The sequence below is a fragment of the Pipistrellus kuhlii genome, unplaced genomic scaffold (assembly GCF_014108245.1).
Source record: "Pipistrellus kuhlii isolate mPipKuh1 unplaced genomic scaffold, mPipKuh1.p scaffold_m20_p_23, whole genome shotgun sequence".
NCBI lineage: Eukaryota > Metazoa > Chordata > Mammalia > Chiroptera > Vespertilionidae > Pipistrellus > Pipistrellus kuhlii.
The window spans coordinates 8,677,213-8,701,279 of record NW_023425522.1 but is presented as its reverse complement, the minus strand read 5'-3'; the positions used below and the strand labels follow the sequence as shown (position 1 = coordinate 8,701,279).

The 24,067-nt window shown below is 52.4% G+C and overlaps 2 protein-coding genes and 1 long non-coding RNA gene across 6 annotated transcripts; all 3 read left to right on the top strand.

Annotated features, from left to right (window-relative positions):
• Nucleotides 1-452: 452 nt before the first annotated feature.
• WRAP53 (WD repeat containing antisense to TP53) lies at nucleotides 453-11,690 on the top strand. Of its 3 annotated transcripts, none has more exons than XM_036451973.2 (10): nucleotides 453-1,120; nucleotides 1,288-1,386; nucleotides 1,633-1,744; nucleotides 9,381-9,469; nucleotides 9,672-9,762; nucleotides 9,859-9,991; nucleotides 10,565-10,773; nucleotides 10,926-11,050; nucleotides 11,182-11,311; nucleotides 11,427-11,690. In XM_036451973.2, exons 1-10 carry the CDS (start codon nucleotides 717-719, stop codon nucleotides 11,556-11,558), a joined length of 1,524 nt encoding a protein of 507 aa, XP_036307866.1. In that variant the 5' UTR covers nucleotides 453-716; the 3' UTR covers nucleotides 11,559-11,690. The 3 variants fall into 3 exon arrangements, with proteins under 3 accessions (XP_036307866.1, XP_036307863.1, XP_036307864.1); XM_036451970.2 differs by having other exon boundaries at nucleotides 455-1,120; nucleotides 11,182-11,316; XM_036451971.2 differs by having other exon boundaries at nucleotides 456-1,120; nucleotides 10,947-11,050; nucleotides 11,182-11,316.
• On the top strand, nucleotides 3,082-4,974 carry LOC123652946. The gene is made up of 2 exons (XR_006742535.1): nucleotides 3,082-3,581; nucleotides 3,805-4,974. It is a non-coding gene; the product is annotated as an uncharacterized LOC123652946 (long non-coding RNA).
• Nucleotides 11,691-13,294: 1,604 nt separating the features above from the next.
• EFNB3 (ephrin B3) lies at nucleotides 13,295-19,672 on the top strand. Of its 2 annotated transcripts, none has more exons than XM_045586557.1 (5): nucleotides 13,295-13,988; nucleotides 16,228-16,520; nucleotides 16,708-16,800; nucleotides 16,897-17,001; nucleotides 18,404-19,672. In XM_045586557.1, exons 1-5 carry the CDS (start codon nucleotides 13,867-13,869, stop codon nucleotides 18,760-18,762), a joined length of 972 nt encoding a protein of 323 aa, XP_045442513.1. In that variant the 5' UTR covers nucleotides 13,295-13,866; the 3' UTR covers nucleotides 18,763-19,672. The 2 variants fall into 2 exon arrangements, with proteins under 2 accessions (XP_045442513.1, XP_036307882.1); XM_036451989.2 differs by lacking the exon at nucleotides 18,404-19,672 and adding an exon at nucleotides 17,434-18,290 and having other exon boundaries at nucleotides 13,296-13,988.
• The last annotated feature ends 4,395 nt before the right edge of the window (nucleotides 19,673-24,067 follow it).

Below are 24,067 nucleotides of genomic sequence, written 5' to 3'. Positions count from 1 at the left end.
ACCATCTTGCTTTATTTTCTTCACAGCCCTATTACTACCTGAAAATATTTGTTCCTTGCCTTCAAATACACAGCAACGTAAACTTTAGTCTACTGTCTTATTCACTGTTTTATTTCCCAGGGCTTAGTACAGTGCTGGGAAGCAACTAAACGCTCAGTAATAAATGTGTATTTAGTGAATGAAGATACTAAAGTCTGAGGAACTTGGCGAGAAGAAAAAGTTCAAAACCTGTAAAAATCAAGCATGGCGCTAGCGCCCCCTGCAGCTGAGGTGAGAAGCAGGCGCTTTAAGGACGGCCGCGGGAGCTCGCCCTGGCAGACGCCTTCAGATTACAACTCCCAGGAGCCACGGGGAGCCCCACGGCTTCCTGGGAACCCTGAACCCTAGCCCCGCCCCTTCCGCGTTTCTCCCGCGAAATCTGAGCCGAGAGGCGGAGATCCAATCGGAAGGTTGGCCCAGATCTCGCGAGAGTGAGTGGCGCGAAGGGACCAACCCGCGAAGCTCCGCGGTGCTTTCAACGTAGGTGTCCCAGCTACTACTTTTCATTGCCGGGGTCTTCTGCCCCCTCCCGGGAGAAGAAGGGAGGCGCAGGTGGGTCTGTCGGCTTCCGGGATCCTTGTGCATTTGGAAGCGGAGCGGCCGGAGCAGCCTGCTGGCAGCCCGTGGGAAGAGGGCTGCCTGGCCGAGGCCAATGCCTGCCGGGCTTCCTCTGCGGTATGAAGACGTCCGAGGAGCCACCGTTAGCTCCCTACTGCCTGTCTGCAGACAAGGACCCAGCTTCAGCCCGTCTCTCGCCTCAGGCTTCCCCGATGGATAAAAATACGGACCCAGAACTGATGCCACTGACATCCGAAAGGGATGATCCGCCCCCCGTGTCTCCGGATCCCATGGTTGGCTCACCTTTGTCCCGGGAGCTGGAGGAGGGGGACCCAGCTTTTCTCTCCACTTCCCTGGACACAGGGTTTTGCACTCCTAGTGAGTTGAGCCCTGGAATCGAAGAGCAAGAGCTTTCTGAAAATGTGAGCCTTCCTGCAGAGGAGACGAACAGGCCAGATTTGGGGCCCGGAGAAGCCATGGAAGGTGTGTGTGAGGAGCCTGTTCCTGAGGATGAGGGATCCATGTAAGTGGTGACAGCAGTTGACTGAGGAAATCCGAGGACATTGGAAATCTGAGATGCATGGAAGTGTGAGATATATACCTTATCCTCCAGTCCTCAGTCCCAATTCTCCAGGCCTATTTCCTCTTTGCTTTGGCGACTCAGGTTTCTGTCCCCCATCTTCCTTCCAGCACTTGGAGCTACAGCTTCTCCCAGCTACCTCAGTTCCTCAGTGGTTCCTGGTCAGAGTTCAGCACCCAGCCTGAGAACTTCTTGAAAGGCTGTAAGTGGTAAGGAAAATGGGGCAGGGAGATAAACACACCTTCAAATACCCCATTTCTCTGGGAGAAGGATTCACCAGAGGTGGGAGTAGGAGTAAGAATCCCTCTTGGACAGACTTCACTTTCCCCTAGAATTTTGTCTTCTACTTCCCTCAGGTCTCGGAGGGGCTTTACTCCCTAGACGTAGGCTCAGCCCTAGCCCTACACTTGGAAAATGTTGGTCTGTCAAGCTTTCTAACTTTTGCCTACTCCTAGGGCCCCTGATGGTTCCTGCATCTTGACCAATAGTGCTGATAACATCCTGCGGATTTATAACCTACCCCCAGAGATGTACAATGAAGGGAAACAGCTGGAATATGCAGAAATGGTAAGGATAAGGGCTAAACCAGCCTCTTCACCAGACACTGAACATCTCCATCATGAATTTCCATAGGTAGCATTTTTTACCCTAAATTCTGAAGTCCTTTATTATTATTATTATTATTATTATTATTTAATATATTTTATTGATTTTGTACAGAGAGGAAGGGAGAGAGATAGAGAGCTAGAAACATCGATGAGAGAGAGAGTCATCGACCAGCTGCCTCTTGCACACCCCCCACCGGGGACATGCCCGCAACTAAGGCACATGTCCCTGACCGGGATCGAACCCGGGACCTTTCAGTCCCCAAGCCGACGCTCTATCCATTGAGCCAAACCGGTCTCGGCTGAAGTCCTTTATTATTTTTTAAAAAAATTGATTTGAGAGAGAAAGAAAGAAACATCTGTTTGTTGTTCTACTTAATTATGCATGCAACCTTACTGGGATTGAACCTGCAACCTTGGTGTTGGGAGGACGCTGTACCCAATTGAACTAGGGTATCAAGTCATTTAAAGAGATGTTTGTCCCCTCTTTAGTCAGGAATATGTGTGTTCCATAAAAGAGTAGTGAATTTCTAGTGACAGTACTTAATTGACTTACAGATTTTTTATTTTTAAAATTTTATTTTGTTTCTTTTCTTTTCTTTTTTAAGGAAGGGAGGGGGAGAGAGAGGTTGAAACATCAAGGATGAAAGAGAATTATTGATTGGCTGCCTTCACATCCTCCCTTTGGGGATCAAGAATCAAACATGGGACCCTCCATTCCACAGGCAGACACTATCCACTGAACCAAACCAGCTAGGGCTGACATTTTATTTTAGTAGTATTTTATTTTTTGTTAATCCTCACTAGAGGATATTTTTCCATTGATTTTTAGAGAGAGTAGAGGGAGAGAGACAGAGAGAAACATCAATATGTCGATTGGTTGCCTCCCACATGGGGATTGAGCCTGCAACTGAGATATGTGCCCTTGACTGGAATTGAACCTGGGGCCCTGCATACCTCAGGTTGATTGATCATCCCTATCCAAACTAGCTAGAGCCAGGTTTTTTTTTGAGAGTACATTTATTAAAGCTGGGCACAATGAAACAAGGAAGGGCTTAGGATAGAAGAAGCAACAGGAGGGAGCCTAGGCGGGGCTGCTGTGGCTCTGTAGAAATGTTATAAGATAGAAATGGCGCCCTAACCGGTGTGGCTCAGTGGATAGAGCGTTGGCCTGCGAACTGAAGGGTTGCAGGTTCAATTCTGGTCAAGGGCTTATGCCTGGGTTGCAGGCTCAATCCCCAGTAGGGGTCATGCAGGAGGCAGCCAATCAGTAATTCTCATCATTGATATTTTTCTCTCTCTCTCTCTCCCTCTCCCTTCCTCTGTGAAATCAATAAAAATATATTTTAGAAAAAGAAAAAGAAAAAAAAAACAAAAAACGGTGCTAGGCAGGGCTGCCTTGGCTCACTGGAAAGTCAGAGAAAAGGAACCTTGGAGACAGGTTGAACTGCCGCTGCCCATTGCTCCCCTGGTTGCAAGTCTTGTGGGGAAGCTTAGTGTTTAGGAGATGCATGCCTGAGAAGGAAGAAAGGTGTGGGCATGCTCCTGAGAGGGAGAGTGCCGACAAATATTTATTAAATGATTACCAATATATCAGTTACTGTGTGGTGCTGGGATAAAGTGAATGAGACAGATGAGCTGATTTGCTTTCTTGTTTGGGAGATAGACACAAACCTGCAAACCAATAAATAATCAAGTTCATTATGAATTATAATAAATGTAATGAAGGAAGTAAACAGACTGAGGAGAGAATAACGAGAAGATACCATGGAGATAAAATCGTCTGGGAGCCTTGGCTGGTTTGGCTCAGTGGATAGAGTGTCAGCCTGCGAACTAAAAGGTCCCAGGCTTGATTCCGGTCAAGGGCACATGCCTGGGTTGTGGGCTCCATCCCCCGTGAGGGACTTGGAAGAGGCAGCCGATCCATGAATCTCTCCCATCGTGGATGTTTATATCTCTCTTCTTCCTTCGTCTCTGAAATCAATAAAAATATAATTTAAAAAAATGGTCTCCTCTGAAAAGAAAAGGAGACTTGTAAACTGAGAACTGAATGATTATGAGATCAGTCATGTGAAGAGCTGTAGAAAGAACATTCTGGGGAGAGGCAGTGATCTTCCAAAACCAAGATCTGGGAAAGAAGAGCAGAAAAAAGACTGATGCACCTGGACTGAGGCCAGTGAGAGGGGAAGCGTGCTGGTTATGGAGAGATGGCCAGTAGCCACGTTGTCAGATCTTGTCAGTAAGGCGTTTGGAGTTTGTTTGGGAAGCCATGTAGAGTTTTAAAACAGAAGAGTAAAATGATGGCTGAATTTTAGAGAATGGATTGTGGGTGGGCAACAGTGAAATCAGGAAGACTCATTAGGATGCATTTTTCATGGTCCAGGCAGGAAATGATGTTGCTTGGGCTAGGGTATCAGGATAGATGGGGAGATGTGGGTGGATTTGAAGTATATTTTGTAGGATTTGGAGGTCAGTTGGATGTAGAATTGCAGGGAAGGAAGCAGTCAAGTGTGGTGTCCAGGTTTTGCTGCCAGATGGATGGTATGGTTTACTCAGAGCAGGAAACAGGGATATAAAAAGGTATTGGGACAAGTTAGGAGTTTTTAGGTACATTAAATTTGAAATGTAAAACTAAGGGGAGAAATTGGGGCTAGGGATATACTTTGAGGAGTGGGAGAGCATGTAGATAGTATGTCGTGTCTTGAGAATGGATTCAGTCCCAGAGAGAGTGTAGATGGAGAAGGAGAAGGCGCAGGCAGAGCTCTGGGCATCCCAGCATATGGAGGAGGGGTGCGGAAGAAATTACAAAAATGGAGGCAGAGTTATGCCAAATGCTGTTGAAGTGAGGCAGGTTTAGAGAATAACCCAAGAAGACATTAGTGATCCTGACAAGAGTACTGTCAGAGGAGTGATGGAGGCAAAAGACGATTAGAGTGGGTGGGAAAGGAAAAATAGAAAAATTAGCGTGGTTATGCATCTTTCCCCAGCAAGTTATTGGTCATCTGAGTTTGTAAAATGAGGATGATGAAAATAACACTCACCTCACATAGCTGTGAAAATTAAAAGAATTAAAGTGCTTAAAACAGTGCCTGACCTATAGTAAGCACTAAGTAGTCACTGATATTAGTTGAGTGCAAATATGGAGAATAGTCTGGTTGGGGTTTCTCAGGGGAGGAAGACAAGGGTGTCTTTTAAAAATATATATGTTTTTATTGATATTTACTTTTTTAATTTAAAAAATATATATTTTATTTATTTTTTACAGAGAGGAAGAAAGAGGGATAGAGAGTTAGAAACATCAATGAGAGAGAATCATCAATCAGCTGCCTCTTGCACACCCCCTACTGGGAATGTGCCCACAACCAAGGTACATGCCCTTGACTGGAATCAAACCTGGGACCTTTCAGTCCACAGGCCGACGCTCTATCCACTGAGCCAAACCGGTTTCGGCATGTTTTTATTGATATTTAGAGAGAGAGGAAGGGAGAGGGATAGAGAGATAGAAACATAAATAAGAGAGAAACAGCAACGTTGATCGGCTGCCTCCTGCACCCCTACTGGGGATCGATCCCACAACCTAGGCATGTGCCCTGACTGGGAATGGAACCAGTGACCTCTTAGTTTGTGGGTTGATGCTCAACCACTGAGCTACACCAGCCATGATGTAAATATATTGTTGATGAAGCAGATTAATTGTGGTAGAAATGGCAGAGCAAGCGAGCAGGATGGGTTGGAGATGGTAGCCAGAGACTGTGGTGGTGACAAGGCCCAGGACTCAATTATGGTGTCAGTTATAGCTGTGGGTGCTGAGGAGGTGAAGGAATGGGAAAGGCCATGATATTGGATGGATGTATCATTCTTTCATTGATTCATTTATTCAACACTGTTCTGTTTTGTTTTTTAGTACATTCTATGTACCAGGCCCTGTTTTAGAAGCTGAGGATTAGTCAAACAGAAACAGGCAAAAGTCCCTGTCCTTGTGACACTTATATTCTAGTGTGGGAATAGGCAACTAAAAAAAATAACAAAGTAAAACATATATGTAGTAATTGGACTAGCGTGGTGTCAAGAGAGATGGAGGGATGTGGATGCATTTGAAGTGTATTTTGTAGTACTTGGAGGGCAATTGAATGTGGAGGTGAAGGAAAAAAAGCAGTCAAGGATTATGTTCACGTAATTTTTTTAATCCTCATCAGAAGATTCATTGGTTTTAGAGAGAGAGGAAGGGAGAGAGAGAGAAACTTCAATGAGAGAGAAAAACCTATACTTGCCCAGCCTGTGGATCAAACCCACAACTAGGTAGGTTCCCTGACTGGGAATTGAACCCGCAACCTTCGGGTGTATAGGATGACACTACCACCAACTGAGCTACCCAGCCAGAGCTGACCTTACTATTTAGATGACATTTGAGCAGAGATGTGAAGGAAGGAAGAGAGTGAACCAAGCTGATGTTTTGGGAAAGAATACAATGGGCAGAGAGAATAGCAAGTTCAAAGTCCCAGTGGAAGTGAAAGTCACCAAGAATAACAGGAGTATTTATAGGAAGTGAGACAATAAACCAGGAGATAAAGTCTCAGTGAATGAGGGAAGATGACAAAAAGTGGGGAGCTAGACTGATGGCAAGAACTGGAGAGAAGCTAGAGTTTGGAGCAGTGGAAAGACTTAGAAATTACAGTGGGGAGCACAGTTGACACCCACCTCCTGTCCTGTATTGGGGAGAGGGGGTGAGAATTAAAGAAAAGCCTAGTAGAAAAATGAACAAAAATTATGAAAAGGCATACTTAAATTGCTAATAAACAGATAAATGTCTCCAAAAACCCCACATAAATAAATGTCTAACCTCAGTAGTATGAAGGAAATGCCAATTTATACCATTTCACAGCCTTCAAACTGAGAAAAATGTAAGGCTGGCAATAGCAGCAGGATGCAGAGCAACAGGCACTCTCATGCAGTCGGTGGAAGAGTGAATTGGGTTGAGCCCTTTGGGAAAAATGTGACATTACCTGGCAGAGTTGGCAAAGTACATGCCATTGAGCCCAACAACTTTCCTTGTTAGCAGAAGCTACAGAGAAACCCACCCTCTCACAGGTGTACCAGAATGTTAAAAAGCACACTAGCTAAAAAATGGAAAGACATCAGTGATTGTCGATAGAAAAGGAGAGCTGAGTGAAGTACTCTACCGCAGTGAACATGCACGAATTAGCGCCAAATGTGTCACCATAGCTAAATCTCACAATCACAACCAGTGTGATATCATTAATATTAAGTTTACATTGTTTTTTCTTTTAATACATTTTTATTGATTTCAGAGGGGGACAGAGAGAGAGAGAAACATCAGTGATTTTATTGATTTCAGAGGGGAACAGAGAGAGAATCATTGATGGGTTGCTTCCTGATGCCTCCCTCTGAGAATCAAGCCTGCAACCCTTGACTGGAATTGAACCTGGGACCCTTCAGTCCGTAGGCAGACACTCTATCCGATGAGCCAAATCAGTTAGGGCTACATTGTTTTTCCTTTGTATAAATATACAGGCAGTCCTCGGGTTTCTTCGAACTGGATATAAATCGTTTCATGGTTATGTCACCATCTCCCATTTATTTATTAAGAAAAAAAGTTCTGTCATTTTGACATATGTACATATGTGCTTTATGCTTTTTTATTATTTATTTACCACAAGTAAAGGTCAGGAATTGTTATCTTTAAAAAATTTTTTTTTCCTGTTTCACTTCATTGCTGCTGTGTATGTGCTCCATGTGAGTGACATAGGTGCTTATATAGGTGGGTTCCAACTTACGGTGAAAATTGTGTACGTCATGCCATAGGAAGGGATCTCCGATGTAACCCGAGGACCTACTGAATTCCTAAAGAAATTCATGAGGTTGGCAAATTCAGGATAGTGTTTAACTCTGAGGGAAGGTTTCATTGGGCTGAAATTTTAACTGTTTTGTATATTTTATTTCTTAAGCTGGGTGAAAGAGTTACAGTTTTTTTTTTTATTAATACTTTGCATATTTGAATTATTTAATTTTTTAATTTTGATTTTTTTTGTTAACCCTCTCCTTAGGATATTTTCCATTGATTAAAAAAAAGTAAATATGCCGAAACCGGTTTGGCTTGTACCTTGGTTGCGGGCATATCCCCAGTAGGGGGTGTGCAAGAGGCAGCTGATCGATGACTCTCTCTCATTGATGTTTCTAACTCTGTATCTCTCTCCCTTCCTCTCTGTACAAAATCAATAAAATATATTAAAAATGCAGATTTCTGTATGGAACTCCCAGATTCCAGAAAGGGTCAGGAATCTGTATTTAAAAAAAAAAAAAAAAAAAAAAAAAGTAAATATGTGATTTTAGCCCAGCCAGTGTGGTTCAGTGATTGAGCATCGACCTATGTTTTTATTGATTTTTAGAGAGAGAGAAAAGGAGAGGCATTGAGAGAGACACACATCAATGAGAGGGGAACATCATTGGCTAGTTGTTTCCTTTACACCCCGCACTGGGAATTGAGCCAGTAACCCAGGCATGTGTCCTGACCAGGAATTGAACAGCTGACATCTTGGTTTTTGGGTCAGCATCCAACTACTGAGCTAGAGACAGAGAGAGAGCGAGAGAGCGAGAGAGCGAGAAAGAAAGAAAGAAAGAAAGAAAGAAAGAGATAAACATTGATGTGAGAGAGACACATTGATTGGTTGCCTCCCAAAAGTGGCCTGGCTATATGAGCCCAGAACTGAGGCCAGGATCAAGCCTTCAACCAAGGTACATGCCCTTGACCAGAACCAAACCCGGTGCCCTTCAGTCCTTGGGCCAGTGCTCTATCCACTGAACTGGCTAGGGCTGTTTAATTATTTAAGGCCTCAAGTGGCACCTAGTAGATGCTTAGTAAATATGCGTATCATTGCCTTAGCTGGTTTGGCTCAGTGGGCAGATTGTCAGTCTGTGGACTGAAAGGTCCCAGTTTCGATTCCGGTCAAGGGCATGTACATTGGTTGTGGGCACATCCCTAATAGGAGGTGTGCGGGAGGCAGCTGATCGAGGTTTCTCTCTCATCAATGTTTCTAACTTTCTATCTCTCTCCCTTCCTCTCAATAAAAAAATCAATAAAATATACATTTTTTACAAAAAAGAAAAGAACATCGGCCTGTGAACTGATGGGTCCCGGGTTTGATTCCGGTCAAGGGCACATGCCCGGTTGTGGGCTCGATCCCCAGGAGGGGGCATGCAGGAGGCAACTGATCAATGATTCTCTCTCAACATGGATGTTTCTATCTCCCTCTTTCTTCCTCTCTGAAACCAATAAAAAAAATGAAATACTATGCATATTATTGGTTGGTTCTTTGTTGGCACGTTATTTATTTTTTCTTCTCTGAGTGTTTAAAAAGCAAAGGATGAATGTGTATGACTTTTGGTGGCCCACGTCTGACATTAACGTATGAGCTGACCTTTGAATGTTGAGATAAAGATTCTGTTCTTCATATTGACCCCATCTGCCCTCTCCTGCCTGGCTAAATGATGACACATGGTCTCCCTCTGCCGTAAAGCTGCTGGAGGTCCAAGATGCCTCCCTTCCCTGCCAGTGACCTAGGCATTCCATCTCTGTCCAGGTCCCCGTCCTTCGGATGGTGGAAGGCGACACCATCTATGATTACTGCTGGTATTCTCTGATGTCTTCCAACCAGCCAGACACCTCCTAGTAAGTGAAGTCCTCTGCCTCTGCTACCCCCACCCCCAACCCCCAAACAGTTTCAAGGGGATCCTCTACCGAGAATCAAGGGCTGCCCAGGGATTCTGGGGGGAGGAAGCTGGGTGTGCCCTTCAGGTGCGAGGTCTGAAGGCCGGTCAGTTGGCTTCCCACCCTGGTAGCAGCAGGGGCTCAGTGTCCTTGTTGTTCTCAGCGTGGCCAGCAGCAGCCGGGAGAACCCAATTCACATCTGGGATGCATTCACCGGAGAGCTCCGGGCTTCCTTTCGCGCCTACAACCACCTGGTAGGGACTCCCGCCCAGCCCCGGCTTGTCCTGGCCCAGCTTTCCCTCCGTGAGGACGGGTGACGTGCTTTACGAGGCCTGTTTTTGTCCTCCCAGGATGAGCTGACGGCAGCTCACTCACTCTGCTTCTCCCCGGACGGCTCCCAGCTCTTCTGTGGCTTCAACCGGACCGTGCGTGTCTTTTCCACGGCCCGGCCCGGCCGTGACTGTGAGGTCCGAGCCACGTTTGGTAAGCACCTGTGCTTCTAAGAGAGGAAGCAAGAAAAGGGCACTGCCATGCGCAGAGGGGCCTTGTGTGAGCCAGGGACCACATGTTGGGGTGTGTGTGTGTGTGTGTGTGTGTGTGTGCCACATCCTCCTCCGTACAGCCGTGGCAGGCAGTAGTGCCTGATGATGGGCAGAGGAGAAAACACTCGGAGGCATGAAACATTCCCGAGGTCAAACCGGTGAGCAAAGAGCTTGTTCGCTCTGAGCCCAGTTCCTGTTGGCTGTGTACCCTTTGGTCTCCACAATCTTGGCATCGCCAGGATATTGGAGGTGAAGCTGACTCTATTTTACTACGAGCCTTCAGCTTTCCATTCCTTTCAGGAAAAACAGATCTGAGAGGGAGGAAGTAGGTCTCAGGCATTTAGGTCCTTTGTGGGGGTTGGGGGGGGATAGGAGGATCTTGTGGCGGATGGGGTCGGGGAGATACTGAGTTCTGGCGCAAGGGCTGTGGGACAGGGACAGAGGTGCGCCTCTGATGAGCCCGGTTAATGTCAGGTGCCCCTGCTCGCTCCCCCACTCTGTCCCTTCCCTCTAGCAAAAAAGCAGGGCCAGAGCGGCATCATCTCCTGCATCGCCTTCAACCCGGCCCAGCCCCTCTACGCCTGTGGGTCCTATGGCTGCTCCCTGGGCCTGTATGCCTCGGACGATGGCTCCCTGCTCGGCTTGCTGGGAGGGCACCGAGGGGGCATCACCCACCTCTGCTTTCACCCGGATGGCAACCGCTTCTTCTCAGGAGCCCGCAAGGTAGGCGTCATGCTGAGCTCCCAAAGGGCAGTAGGCAGGAGTGGGGATGTAGGCTGCTATGTTGGGGGTAGACGTGAGAAAAAAATCACCGCAAGCTAAAGGAGTGCCTGTACAGCTGAGGGAAGCAGAGGTGTCTGGGTGGTGGTCTCCAGGCCCCTGTTCTATGTCTTCAGGATGCTGAGCTTCTGTGCTGGGACCTCCGGCAGCCTGGTCATCCACTGTGGTCCCTGAGTCGTGAGGTGACCACCAACCAGCGCATCTACTTTGATCTGGACCCGTGAGTGGCCGTGGGTCCTTCCTTCCCAGGGCGCCGGTGCCCCCTGCAGCCCAGGCTCGAACCCCCGGGTGTGAGGGGTTCCTGGGCCGGGATGACGACTCCGTGCCAGCAAGCCTCCGCTCTCTCCCCAGGACCGGGCAGTTCCTGGTGAGTGGCAGCACGAGCGGGGCTGTGTCTGTGTGGGACACTGGCGAGGCCGGGCACGAGAGGAAGCCGGAGCCGGTGCTGAGCTTTCTGCCTCAGAAGGACTGCACCAATGGAGTGAGGTCACACCACAGAGCCTGGGGCTCGGGCGGGGAGGGAGGTGAAGTGCAGAGGGAGCCAGCATCCATCCTCTCTGAGGGTGCTGACAGACGCTGCCTGTCTCTCCCTCCAGCCTGCACCCCAGCCTGCCGCTGCTGGCCACGGCCTCCGGTCAGCGTGTGTTTCCGGAGCCCACGGACAGTGGGGACGAGGGGGAGCAGGAGGTGGACCTTCCCCTGCTCTCCATGCGCCACGTCCACCTTGAGTGTCAGCTTCAGCTCTGGTGGTGTGGGGGGGGCCCAGACCCCGGTCTCCCTGATGCTCAGCAGGGGGAGAAGGAACAGGGGGGGACAAACAGTGGTGGGGATGAGTTTCTATAAAAAGGTTTTATATGATACCAGAGTCTCTGTGTCTGTTTGGGAAGGCAAATGATGGAGAGAAGGTTGCGGGCGGTGGGAGAGGTGGGGGGGTCGGGGGTGTATGGTGGTGTGGGGGGGTGTGCCCATTAGTGGGCTCCCTAGACCAGCAGCAGTGGGGATTGGCATATTGTTCCTAAAACCAGGGTTGAGAGGTGGTACTAGGCAGGAGCCAATGGGACTACTGTGCTCAGTGTGAAGTCAAGTAGTGGGGGTGGGGCTTCATGCCATTGACTGGTTGGTTGCTAGGCAACTTGATAAACGGAAGAGGGGGGAACCTGTTTGAAATCTCACTCCCAAGGTGGGGTGGCAGGGGTCACAGTGAGCGTGGTGGAGCAGGAGTGGCAGGAGCTGTGTGTCAGACTGCTGGGCGTGACTATGTGAGACTGTGCAGATGGTGACAGACAAGACACCCGCTCTCTCTTGCTCAACACTAGTTACCCTCCTCCAGCAGCAGAGGGACCATCACTCAGCGCTGGGAGAGGGGAGCAGAAGCACCCCCGCCCCTCCCCTGGGCTCCCCAGGAGGCCCTGTCTGAGTAGCCAGAGTCAAGGACACATGAGAAGAGTAAAGGTGCTCAGAGACACACACGTCACATCTGTATTTCCGTTAGATGCAGGACAAGGGTGAGCGTCTCTCATTCAGCAGTTGTTACTGGTGTTTCTCCATTTATCTGCTCTGTCTTTGGGGGGGGGGGGCGGGCAGTATGTTATTTCAAGCAGCAGCTCGCTCCCCCTTTCCATCCCCCCCACCCCCACCCCAACACACACACCTTGACAAACACTGAATTGGGGAGCTGTGAAGGGTTACTGTCGGCAGGAATCTGAAGAGACTGTCAGTAGGGGGGTTGATTTTGGACCTCAAAAATCAAAGGGAAGGGACTGAAGGCCTGTAACAGCTCGAAAGGGGAGAGGAATGCCACCTCTGCCCAGAGGTGCTGAAAGCTAGGGTTCTTGCACACAAGCAGGCAGCCCCCTCCCTTCCCCCAGGATAATTGGAAACAGCCTTCCAGCTGAATGCGAGTTTGGGGCTGTCTGTACTCCCTTTCCTCTCCCAGCCCATGTCTCCCCATAGCCGTCCAAGAAGGGCCCACGTTTACCCCCTAATCTGCTTTTCACCAACCCCTGGATAGCAGTAAAGGGCACAGGAGGCTGTGACAACGAACCCAGGGGTAAAAAAGACCCCTCGGTACCCCTTTCTCTTTCAGCAACTTGGGTTTGGTTCCTAGACACCCTGTGACCTTGGGCTAGTCCCAGGGCCTCCCTGAGCCTCAGTTTCTTCATCACTGCAATGGGGATCCTTTATTTAGCTCTGCCCGCCCACCGCACACAGGTGGTCGCTCAGCCCCTGGGTTAAGGTTATCGCCCTTCTCCCCGGCCTCCCGGGGGCGGCGGTGGTGTTTGGGAGGCGGGAGGCGGCGGCTGCGGGAGCGACAGGGGCTGGGTTCCCGGGGCGGAGAAGGCGAGAGCCTTTCCGAATCTGAGAGATGAAGATCCCTAGCGCTCCGGAGGGGAGATGGGCAAGAAACTGAGCCAGAGACCGGAGTCGTCAACACAAAGGGGGCGTGAGAGCCCGCGCCGGGGAGCGGGGAGCGCGGCGGCGGGCTGGGCGCGGCGGCGGGAGGTGCGCGGCCGCGGGAGGTGTGGGGGCGTGGGCTGCGGGAGCCTGCCGCCCGCTCCGCCGCGAGCTCCAGCTCCGGCTTTTCCCTCCGCCACCCTCTCCCCCTCCCCGTCTCTCCTTTAACTCCCCCTCCCGGGCTCAGGACTGGTTTCCTCCCTTAGCCCGCTGCCCTCAATCCCGGCGAGGCTGGGGCTCCGTCTCGGCGCCCCCTTCCTCGCTCCCTCGTCCGCCGCCCCATGCCGCCGCCGCCGGGCGCCCAGCTCCCTCAGTCCCCGACTTAGGCCCGCTCTCCCACCCCGGGGTGCTGGCGCCTGGGCTGGGGCGCGGGAAGCTCGCAGACCGCCCCTGGAAGGGCTCCGGAGGGCTGAGCGCCCCGGAGCCGGGCGCGGGCAGAGCAGGACGCGGGTCCGCGTGGGAGCGGGGGTGTCGGCCGCCCGGGGGGTCGGGGCAGAATAGCCTGGACAGCGAAGGCAGTCACCCCAGGGGGTGATCGACTTTGGGGGAGTTGGTGCCCCGCCCCCAGGCCTTGGCGGGGTCATGGGGGCCCCCCATTCTAGGCCGGGGGGCGTGCGAGTCGGGGCCCTGCTGCTGCTCGGTTTTTGGGGGCTGGTGTCTGGGCTCAGCCTGGAGCCCGTCTACTGGAATTCGGCGAATAAGAGGTGAGCGACCCGGGCTGGGGAGACCCTAGCCCTTCCCAGCAGGGAGTGTGGGAGCCTGGGGGACCTGGGAGCTGAATCCCCTGAGCTGGGAGGGCCCTGGAGGGAGGGTGCCGGCGCTCTGCTGGAAGCTGATGGTGACTGGACGGATGGTCTTGGGAGCCAGCCTCCCGGTGGCACACGGAGCTGGAGGCGTGTGTGGTGATATCCAGGTACTGGGAGTTTGAGAGACCCCAAGGGCGAGGATCGGAAAGTTCCCGGGGAGCCGGGCGGGCAGTGGAGTGGTGGTGTGGGTTTGTGGGAGCCTTGCCTGGTGTCGGAGGCTGGGCTTGGCGGGAGCCTGGTTAGTGTCAGCTCTCAGGAGAGCCGCTGAGTAGGTGCTGCTGAAGCGTTGAAGGGAAAGGCAGGGTGCCTCCCGCCACAGAAAGGACTCCAGTGGAGATGGGAGGGAAGGGGGCTCAGTGTGGGGACAACTCCCCAGGGCTTGTTGGCTCTCTTCACACAATCGGGCTCCCAACTCTTGCCCCCAGCCAGGCGGTCAGTAGCCCTGGGTGGAACAGTGTCCCCGTCGATGCTATTCCTGCGCTCTGGCTTCTGGACTTCCTTCTGAAAGAAGCCGGGAGCCCCTCAAGCCCCCTGCAATCTGAAGTCCCCAGGACTCCATGGCTCCCTCCCCCATCTTTGCTACAAACTCTCCCATTAGATCTCGTGGCAAGGCATGCTTGCTTCGCTCTGAAGAAAGGCCAGAGGTCAGATGAAACTTCAAGCCACACTGGGGAGAACCCTGGGAGGTCATCTGGGTGTCTTGCCTCCTTGCAGACCTCTCTCCCCATTAGCAAAGGAGTTCTGTGTTTTGGAAAAAATCCCTGGGGGGAGGCTGCATGAGGCCCTGGGAAGAGGGTGGACTTTGGAGCACTTCAGATCTTAACGGGTGAGCTGTGTGGCCTTGGGCACATGCCTTAACCTCTCTGGGTTTGTGTCCCCAGTCCTCACAGCTCTTAGAGGATCAGAGGTGAGGTGTTGGAACATACTCACTAGGATTATTGGTCTTCCTCTCTACTTCATTCACAGCCTCCCACATCTCACCGTTCTGGCCTCCCTCACATTTCTTTGGGTATAATCTCAACTGTCCTTTCTCTCTCTCTCTCTCTCTCTCTCTCTCTCTCTCTCTCTCTCTCTCTCTCTCTCTCTCTCTCTCTCTCTCTCTCTCTCTCTCTGATATGAGAGAATCTGGATGATGCTCTCCAATGGAGCTAACAACTTGAGCTAACCCAGCCAGGGCTCTCACCTGTATTTTCCTTACCCAGCCCCGTACCTGTAAACTCCCAGGTGCATTTTATCTGCTTCGGCTTGAAGACATTAGGCTTATTCTAATAGAGTTGAGGAAAGGGAATTGGGGTGTTTGGGAGGCTCTTTGGGATGTCGGGTGGTCAAATACAGAGCAGCAGCCCCCTGGGGTCCAGTCCTGAGACCTGTCTGCCATCTGTGAAGAGGGAAGGGCTGCAGGCCGGCGAGGAGTGGCTGTGCTGGGCCGATGGATGCCTGAGCGGAGGGAGATGTGGGCTTGTGACGGCGGTGGTTAGAAAAGGCAACTCCTTCCTTTCCAAAGCAATGGGGCAATTTTCCCTGGGAAGTCAGAGACCTGAGGGAAGAGAGGTGCTAAGCAAGGCAGTGTTGGGGAGCTGGCCCCCAGACCCTGGTCCCCATTAGCCCCATTCAGGATCATTGCCAGGCTAGGCGTTCGCCTCCTGTCACATTGCCTGGCAAACTTGGGACCCTAGTCTTAGTTACCCTCTTTCCCCCTCCCGCTTTCTGCTCTGAAACCCTGAAATTCGGTTGTGGCTTGGGGGAGGGGAGGCTCTGCCCCCATGGTTGACTGCCATAGAATAGTGAAGTCACCTGGGAGGGGTGGGCTGTGTGGTTCCAGAGAGGCCAGCTCCTTGGTAACTGGCATCCTGTTGCCAGGGCAACAGAGCTGGTGATGAAGGGAGAGATGGCAGTGTGCGTGTGGTGAGGGCAGGCTGAAGAGTGCAATTGGGCAACCAAGGGGGCAGGAGACCTCTGAGCCTGGCTTCCCGCTGCTTCCAGCTGAGCTGACGGAGCCCTTCGTGCCTGCTCTCTCGGAACGGACTTCCTAGTCAGACAAAGGCTGACCTGCAGGGATGTGGGACGAGGGAGGCGAAGCTCTGGGGCCAGACCTCTGACACCTCTCCCCCTTGTCCGCCTCAACCTCCTCCCATAGGTTCCAGGCAGAGGGTGGTTATGTGCTCTACCCTCAGATTGGGGACCGGCTAGACCTGCTTTGCCCCCGGGCCCGGCCTCCCGGCCCCCACTCCTCTCCTAATTATGAGTTCTACAAGCTGTATCTGGTAGGGGGTGCCCAGGGCCGACGCTGTGAGGCACCCCCTGCCCCAAACCTCCTTCTCACTTGTGACCGGCCAGACCTGGATCTCCGCTTCACCATCAAGTTCCAGGAGTATAGCCCTAACCTCTGGGGCCACGAGTTCCGCTCGCACCATGATTACTACATAATTGGTACTGCTGGGCAGAGGGCAGGGCTGAGTGGGGAGGTGCTCCTGGGCTGGAGGGCAGATGAGGGAGAGTTCCACCGGAGCCGAGAGCGACCCCTGATGCCCTGGGGTGGTGTTGGGGCCAGGGCGTGGAGCAGGATTGAGGCCAGACTCTCCAGTGCCAACCTGTCCCTGTGGGTCTTCTCTCCCAGCCACGTCCGACGGGACCCGGGAAGGCCTGGAGAGCCTGCAGGGCGGCGTGTGCCTTTCCAGAGGCATGAAGGTTCTCCTCCGAGTGGGACAGAGTGAGTGGGGCTGGGGCGCCTCCGAGGAGCCGAGGGAGGTGGGGGCAGTCCCGTCACGGTCAGCACCCCTTTCTCTTTGGCCTTTGCTATCGCCAGGTCCCCGAGGAGGGGCTGCCCCTCGAAAGCCTGTGTCTGAAATGCCCGTGGAAAGAGACCGAGGGGCAGCCCACAGCCTGCAGCCGGGGAAGGAGAATGTGCCAGGTAGGAACGAGGAGACCAGCTCCTCCCTTCCCAGCCTTCTCTGCTCTTGGATCCCAGCTGCCTTGCCTTCGCCCTCTCCTTCCTCCTTTAGATTTTTTTTTTTTTTGGGGGGGTGGTGGTGGAAGAGGGGAAGAGAGGATGGGAGGGTGAGAAGGGAATGGAAGCCAAATGAGGAAAAGACTCAATTAGAACTAATTAGCCAAGTCAGCGCTTCAATCAGGGCTGTCAGAGAAGCGGGGAGGACGCTGGCACAGAGCGGAAGGGCTGGACACACCTGGATTCAGAGCTGGGCTTGGAGGGGTGGTGGGGACTTGGGGTCCCCAAGGGGCCTGTGCACTGGGAGCCCACGGGGCCCCCAAGGCTGGCTGCCAGATGCCCAGGTCGCTCCTTCAGCCCCTTCCCCTCTTTCCTCCTTCACCCCTTCCCTGCCAGGTGACCCCACCAGCAATGCAACTTCCCGGGGTGCTGAAGGCCCCCTGCCCCCTCCCAGCATGCCCGCAGTGGCTGGGGCAGCAGGGGGGCTTGCGCTGCTCTTGCTGGGCGTGGCAGGGGCTGGGGGTGCCATGTGTTGGCGGAGACGGCGGGCCAAGCCTTCGGAGAGTCGCCACCCCGGTCCTGGCTCCTTTGGGAGGGGAGGGTCTCTGGGCCTGGGGGGTGGAGGTGGGATGGGACCTAGGGAGGCTGAGCCTGGGGAACTGGGGATAGCTCTTCGGGGCGGTGGGGCTGCAGACCCCCCCTTCTGTCCCCATTACGAGAAGGTGAGTGGTGACTATGGGCATCCTGTGTACATCGTGCAGGACGGGCCCCCCCAGAGCCCTCCGAACATCTACTACAAGGTATGAGGGCTCCGCCCACCTGCTCTCCTGGATCCAGCCCTCCTTGCGGTGCTCCTCCGTGTAATTCATGGTTGGAGGGACACCTCTGGCATCTCCTTGGCCCCCTTTGCCCCACCAGCCTCTTTACTCCTCCTGGCTGTTGCCCTCTCCTCTACTTGTAGGATTCCTTAAGGTTTTCACCGAATCACTTCCTGCCCTGTGGTTGGCCACGTGTGCCCCTCTCTGTCTGTGGTCCCGTGTCCTATTCCCTTGGGAAGGAGGCGGAGACTCAGCCACCTCTTCTGATGGCCCAGGGATCCTTGCTCCCCACACCTGCTGAGATCTGGGGTGGGAACAGTCTGCCTTCGCTGGGCACCTCTTTTTGCCTCTCACTGTTTTTCTCCTTTCTCTCTCTCTCTCTCTCTCTCTCTCACACACACACATTCTCTCATTCTCTCTCTCTCTCTCTCTCTCTCTCTCTCACACACACACACACACACACACACACACACACACATTCTCTCATCTCTCTCTCTCTCTCTCTCTCTCTCTCTCTCTCTCTCTCTCTCTCTCTCTTCTGTCTCTAAGTCTGTTTCTCTTCCCTAGCATTCCCTTCCCTACATCACCTTGCACCCTCTTGGCTTCTTATCCTGTGCCTCTCCCATCCCCTAGGTGGGGGCATCAAAGCTTTTCTCCCCTCAGCTCCCTCTCCTTACCTCTTGTCAACCACTCCCCTCAATCTGCCAAAAACGGGGGCCTTATGGGGGAAGCTCTGGCAGCCCACCCCTGCTCAGGGCATGGGCAGCGGGGCTCCGTCTCTGCCCTGCCCCAGGCTCTGCATACTCGCTCCAGCCGTTTGGGGTGGGTGGGTTATGACAGCTGCCACGAGAAGTATCCCGTTCGTCCAGTGGCCAATGACAAGACACGAACTGGTGGGGACACATGATGGACTTGGTCCGATGCCGAATGGGTCACTTGGGACAGGAAGTGATTTGCTCCAGACAAGAAGCGGCCAGGCCTGGACAGAAGTGGCCTGGTGAAGTGGCAAAAGCAGTGCAGCAGGAACTGGAAGTGCCTTCATCTGGCTGGAACTCAAGTGGCTTAGTCTGGGGGGTGGAGGGGAGGGAGGTGGATGGCCCTTACTCTGTGGAGAAGGGGAGCAGGACAGTCCTTACTGCGGAGGACTTTCCTGGTATTCAGTGGCCCGGCCCAGCACCTCCCTTCCTGTGTTCTCAGTGCTACTTCTACGATGCCTGCCGTCTGCGGTGGTAGGCCCCGTGTCTTGTTCTTCCCTTTCCACATTTCAGTATAATCTCTGTCACTCAACAGGACTACTACCCCAAGAACCCATGTGTTGTCCCCCAATAGCCCAGATGGCTGTCTTGTTCATCACATCCTCCATTTCCTACTCTCTTCAGACTCAACACAGCTCCCTTCTTAGTGACCAGAATGGTGGCCTACTGACTGGTCTAGCTGACGGTGGCACTTAGCAACTGCCGCTGTTCCATAGTGACCAGCTTATACCTCTTCCTGCCCCCCAGTACACAAGTGGGTGTTCCCTCAGTTTCCTCCCAGCTCAGTATGAGACCAGAGCTGCCCTTGGGCACCAAACCCGCCGCCACCTCAATCACCAGCCAACATGGTTGCTTTGTCCACCGGATGTCAAGTCATCTCTCTGCTGTAGTTCCCGGCTCCTTCCTGATTTTTCTAATTGCTCCATCCAGGGAACAGGAAGTTGCTATTGCCATGCGGGAGGTGGCGGGGTATGGCTGTCATCTCAATAGTTTTGTTGTAAAAGGGAAATTTGAACAACAAAAAACAAACAAAAAAAAAGAATAAACAACTTCAAAAGTTAACGAGGAGGCTGGAAATGACTAGATGTGAATTGGAATGGAGAACTGGTGGTTAGAATGGCTTTCAGGTCTAGGGCTGGATCTCATAAAACCAAAGGGGAGGGTAGGGAGAGGGTTGGGTTGGAGGGGTGAGGTGGGCAGTGTCTGGGGAGGGGAGAATGGGCTGGAGGAGAAGGTTGAGGCAGGCAGCCACTGAGGGAAGGGAAGCGAGCTTGTGGGAGTGTGTGTGGGGCAGCGTGGGGAGTGTGGGGGGCGATGTGGAATGGGGGGGTGTGGGGAGAGGAATCCAGGCAGGCGTAGGAGTTGCCAATGCATCTAATGGGGATGTATGAGGATATAAGTTCCCACATGGGGAAAGCCTGAGTGTCTATTGCTAAACCATAGCCCCGGGACAAGACAAATCACAGAAACAACGTGGAAAGACAATGCTCATACGTTAGTCTGTGCTCCATTATCCCTGCCCAAGGCACCTCTGACGTGGGGCATTTTACTTTGAGGAGAAGCGGTGTGGCTGCCCAGAAGATTCAAGCTGCCTGTCTCCTGGCTCCCTGTGTACCCACAACCGAGGCTCCTCTCCCCTAAAAAGCCCAGGTGCCCAGCCCCCCAGACTCGGCCCCATTCTCCAATCACAAAAGCAGCCGTCAGGAACTTCGTTGGAGCTGGTTGGCAGGGGTCACAACCTCTGCCCTCCCTACCTCTCCTCTGACTCTAGGTCCTCTCCCGCTGTCTCCCATCTGCCTGGAGGTCAAGGGGTCCTCTTGCCCCTCCTCTGTCCGGCGGGACCCCTGGCCCTTCCCCTGTCTGCGCAGAATGCCTGGATCCTGAGAGGTGCAGGCACTGTTAGTAGGGAAGTTGAAAACTGGGAAGCCAGGTGCTGGGCTTTCTGGAATGTATTCCTGCCTTCCAAGCCCACAGGAGCTGCCCAAGGTGGGGAGGCTGGAAGGGGTGTGGAAGGGCTGGTCCCTTGCCCCTTAGTGGGGGTTTGTCGTCATGGCAACATCCCCTTTTTCACACAACGGGAAGCCCCCCTCAGCCTCCCTGGTGGATGGAGCCGACAGCCCCATCGCTGGCTATCAGCCTCAGGGACTTGGCAACCGTCACTATGGCAACCCAGAGCCCAGCAACAGGGCCCAGTGAGAAAGGGAGGGGTCCAAGACTGGGGCAGGGTTGTGTGTGTGAGAGGGGGCAAGGGAGCTGAGGGAGGCTCCCCCTACCCGTACATCTAGAGACACAGGTGGAGAGACAAAAGGGAAGAGGAGCAGAATAAACCTTTCCCGAGACAGACAAGCACCTCACCAAAGCAGCAGAGACATGGTAACATGCTGAGAGAGAGGAAGACACCTGGGGACAGATGCACAGCTGGAGAGAGGAACAGCAAATTCTACAGAGCACCGCGGGACCCACCCCCTCGGAGCACTGGCATGTGTAGACCCCCCCCCCCGCAACACGAACAACGTGAGACCATTAGCTTCCACACGTGTAGTGACTTGTGCGCCTTTTAGCTATTATACTTGAAAGTGCTGGCGATTTCCTCCCAGAACAACCCATGCCAGCCTGTTTGCTCTCTGGGTACGAACACACAAGCCCTCTCCTAGGGCAGCAATTACAACAAAAGGAATGGAAAGGCAGGAAGACATTCGTTCGTTCACTCATTCTTTCACTCACCGTCATATTAAGCGTCTACTTTATTCCAAGTACTGTTTTGGATACTGGGAGTATATATGGTAAATAAGGCAGCGTCCCTGCTTTCATGAAGTCCGAATTTTGGTGGGGAACAACGTAATAAAATTTCTGGTGGTGATAAGCGACAGCAACGAGACAGAAGAGAAAAAGGATGGAGGGTAACAAGATGTTTTAGATTACCGGTAGGAGGTCAGGAAGGTTTCACTGAAGTGGTGACATTAAAAAAAATGTTTTCAGCCGAAACCAGTTTGGCTCAGTGGATAGAGCATCAGCCTGTGGATTGAAGGGTCCCAGGTTCGAATCCAGTCAAGGGTATGTACTTTGGTTGCGGGCACCCTGGTGGGGGGTGTGCAGAGGGCAGCTGGTCAATGTTTCTAGCTCTCTATCCCTCTCCCTTCCTCTCTGTAAAAAATCAATAAAATATATTTAAAAAAATGTTTTCATTGGTTTTTACAGAGAGAGGAAGGGAGAGTAATAGAGAGATAGAAACACCGATGAGAAAGAAACATCATCAATCGGCTGCCTCCTGCATGTACCCCTACTGGCGATTGAGCCCACAACAGGGAATGGCAACTTGTACCGTGGCTGGGAATCGAACTAATGACCTCTTGGTTCTTGATCAATGATCAACCACTGAGCCATACCGGCTAGGCTGCGGAGCTGACATTTATTGAGGACCTTGTATGATGTGGAGTGAGGCATGCAGTATGAGCAATGTCATACCTAACAGAGGGAACAGCAAGTGCAAAGCACAGAGGTAAAATCTAGATGTGTTTGGAAATAGGGAGGATGACGTCACAACTTCACGCATGTTCAGATGGGTCTTGTCCTTCCCCAGCCTCCGCCGGTAGGTCACTTAGGGTCTAGAATTCACATTTAAGAAGCCGCTCTAACTCAGTCTTCTATCCCCACCCTCCTACCCTCTTTTGTTTCTTATGTGTATGTGGATTGCATTTTCTTCAACTAAATTTTAAGCTCTGGGAGGGCAAGGATGGTGCTCTGAGCTTCTTGGAAGCTGTGGTATGGCTGATGGTACAGAGGTTGCGGTAGGTGTGTGTGTGAATGTGGTTCATATTGGGGTTTTGTGTTTTTATTTATTTATTTATTATTTTTAAAAATATATTTTATTGATTTTACACAGAGAGGAATTGAGAGGGACAGAGAGTTAGAAACGTCGATGGGAGAGAAACATCGACCAGCCGCCTCTTGCACACCCCCACAGGGGATGTGCCCGCAACCAAGGTACATGCCGTTGACCAGAATTGAACCCGGGACCTTTCAGTCCGCAGGCCGACACTCTATCTACTGAGCCAAACCAGTCCCGGGGGGTTTTGTGTTTTTTAAAAAAAAATATATTTTTTATTGATTTCAGAGAGGAAGGGAGAGGGAGAGATAGAAACATCAATGATAAGTGAGAATCAGTGATTGGCTGCCTTCTGCATGCCCCTCACTGGGGACTGAGCCCACAAGCTGGGCTTGTACCCTGATCAGAATCAAACCGTGACCTCCTGGTTCATAGGTCAATGCTCAACCACTGAACCACACCAGCCAGGCTATGTGGGGGGTTTTAAGGAGAATAGAGCAAAGCGTTGCAGTGGGAATTTCTGGTAGGGAATGGTTGACATCATAAACTGGAATTTCAGGGAGAATGAGAAAATGGAGCTTCCTATGGGGCTTCATGGGAAATCACAAACATGGGCGCCCCATTCCCCAGGAAGAGTTTCCGTGTCTGTAGACAGGCTGGGAGAAATGTTGCAGGGCGGTTTGAAGGCTGGAGGCTGGGTAGGATGCACTCAGACGGCTAAGTGTGTGTGTGTGTGTGGGGGGGGGGGTAGGAAAATGGATGCAGAATAAATGGGAGTGAAAATTAGGCAGCAGAAGTGCAGTTTGGAAGGTTAACAGGGCGTGTGAAGTCCTGAAGGGAGTACTGTGGTGACCAGGTCCCAGGTACCCCTGAGTCCCACAGGAAATTGAAGCATTTGATGTACTGGGTCTTCTGCTTGCTTCCCCCAACTGCCATCGGAAACTTAGGCATCAGCTCCCTTCAACCCCAGGGGCCGGTGGTGGTGGTGGGGAGATGAGCGGCCTCAGGGGGCGGCAGCTGGTGAGTGGGGAGGAATCTGTGTGCTCAGCAAACAGCAGCCTCAGTGCCCAGTGGCTGCCTCCTCCCTCATCAATCAGCCCCAGCCAAATGTCCTTGCATTCCCACCACCCCAAGGGGACTGGGGCTGGGCCAGGGTCCCCAGGGGAGTGAGATGGGGATGGGTCGGGGGAGTTGGGGGTGGTGCTTGGCTGCCCATCTCTGTTCCTCTATTCTCTCCTCTCCTGGAAGCTCTCAGCTCTTCATGTCATGGAATAACTCTGTCCTGGCTCCTACCATCATGAGGGCATCAGCTACAAATCACCTGTGGGGGGCTGCGGGGAGGGGGTCAAGGGGAAGAGGGATGAGTCAGGGATGAAGAGGAATCTGCTCTGGTTCTCACGGACCAGCCCAGGCCACAGTCAGCAGGGAGGCTGTTGGCACAGAGGCCGTGTCCCCCTCTCGCTAGCCTCTGCATCCCTGACAGATGCTCTGGACAGCAGGCAGTGGCCCCCAATGTCCTCTCTCCCCACCTCTCCTAGCCCCCAGCCCTGCTTCCCATCAAGATCCAGAGAGGTCTGGCCCCTAGGTCACCTCAAATCTGTTGCTCCCCTTTGGGGACTGGGGCCTCCAGA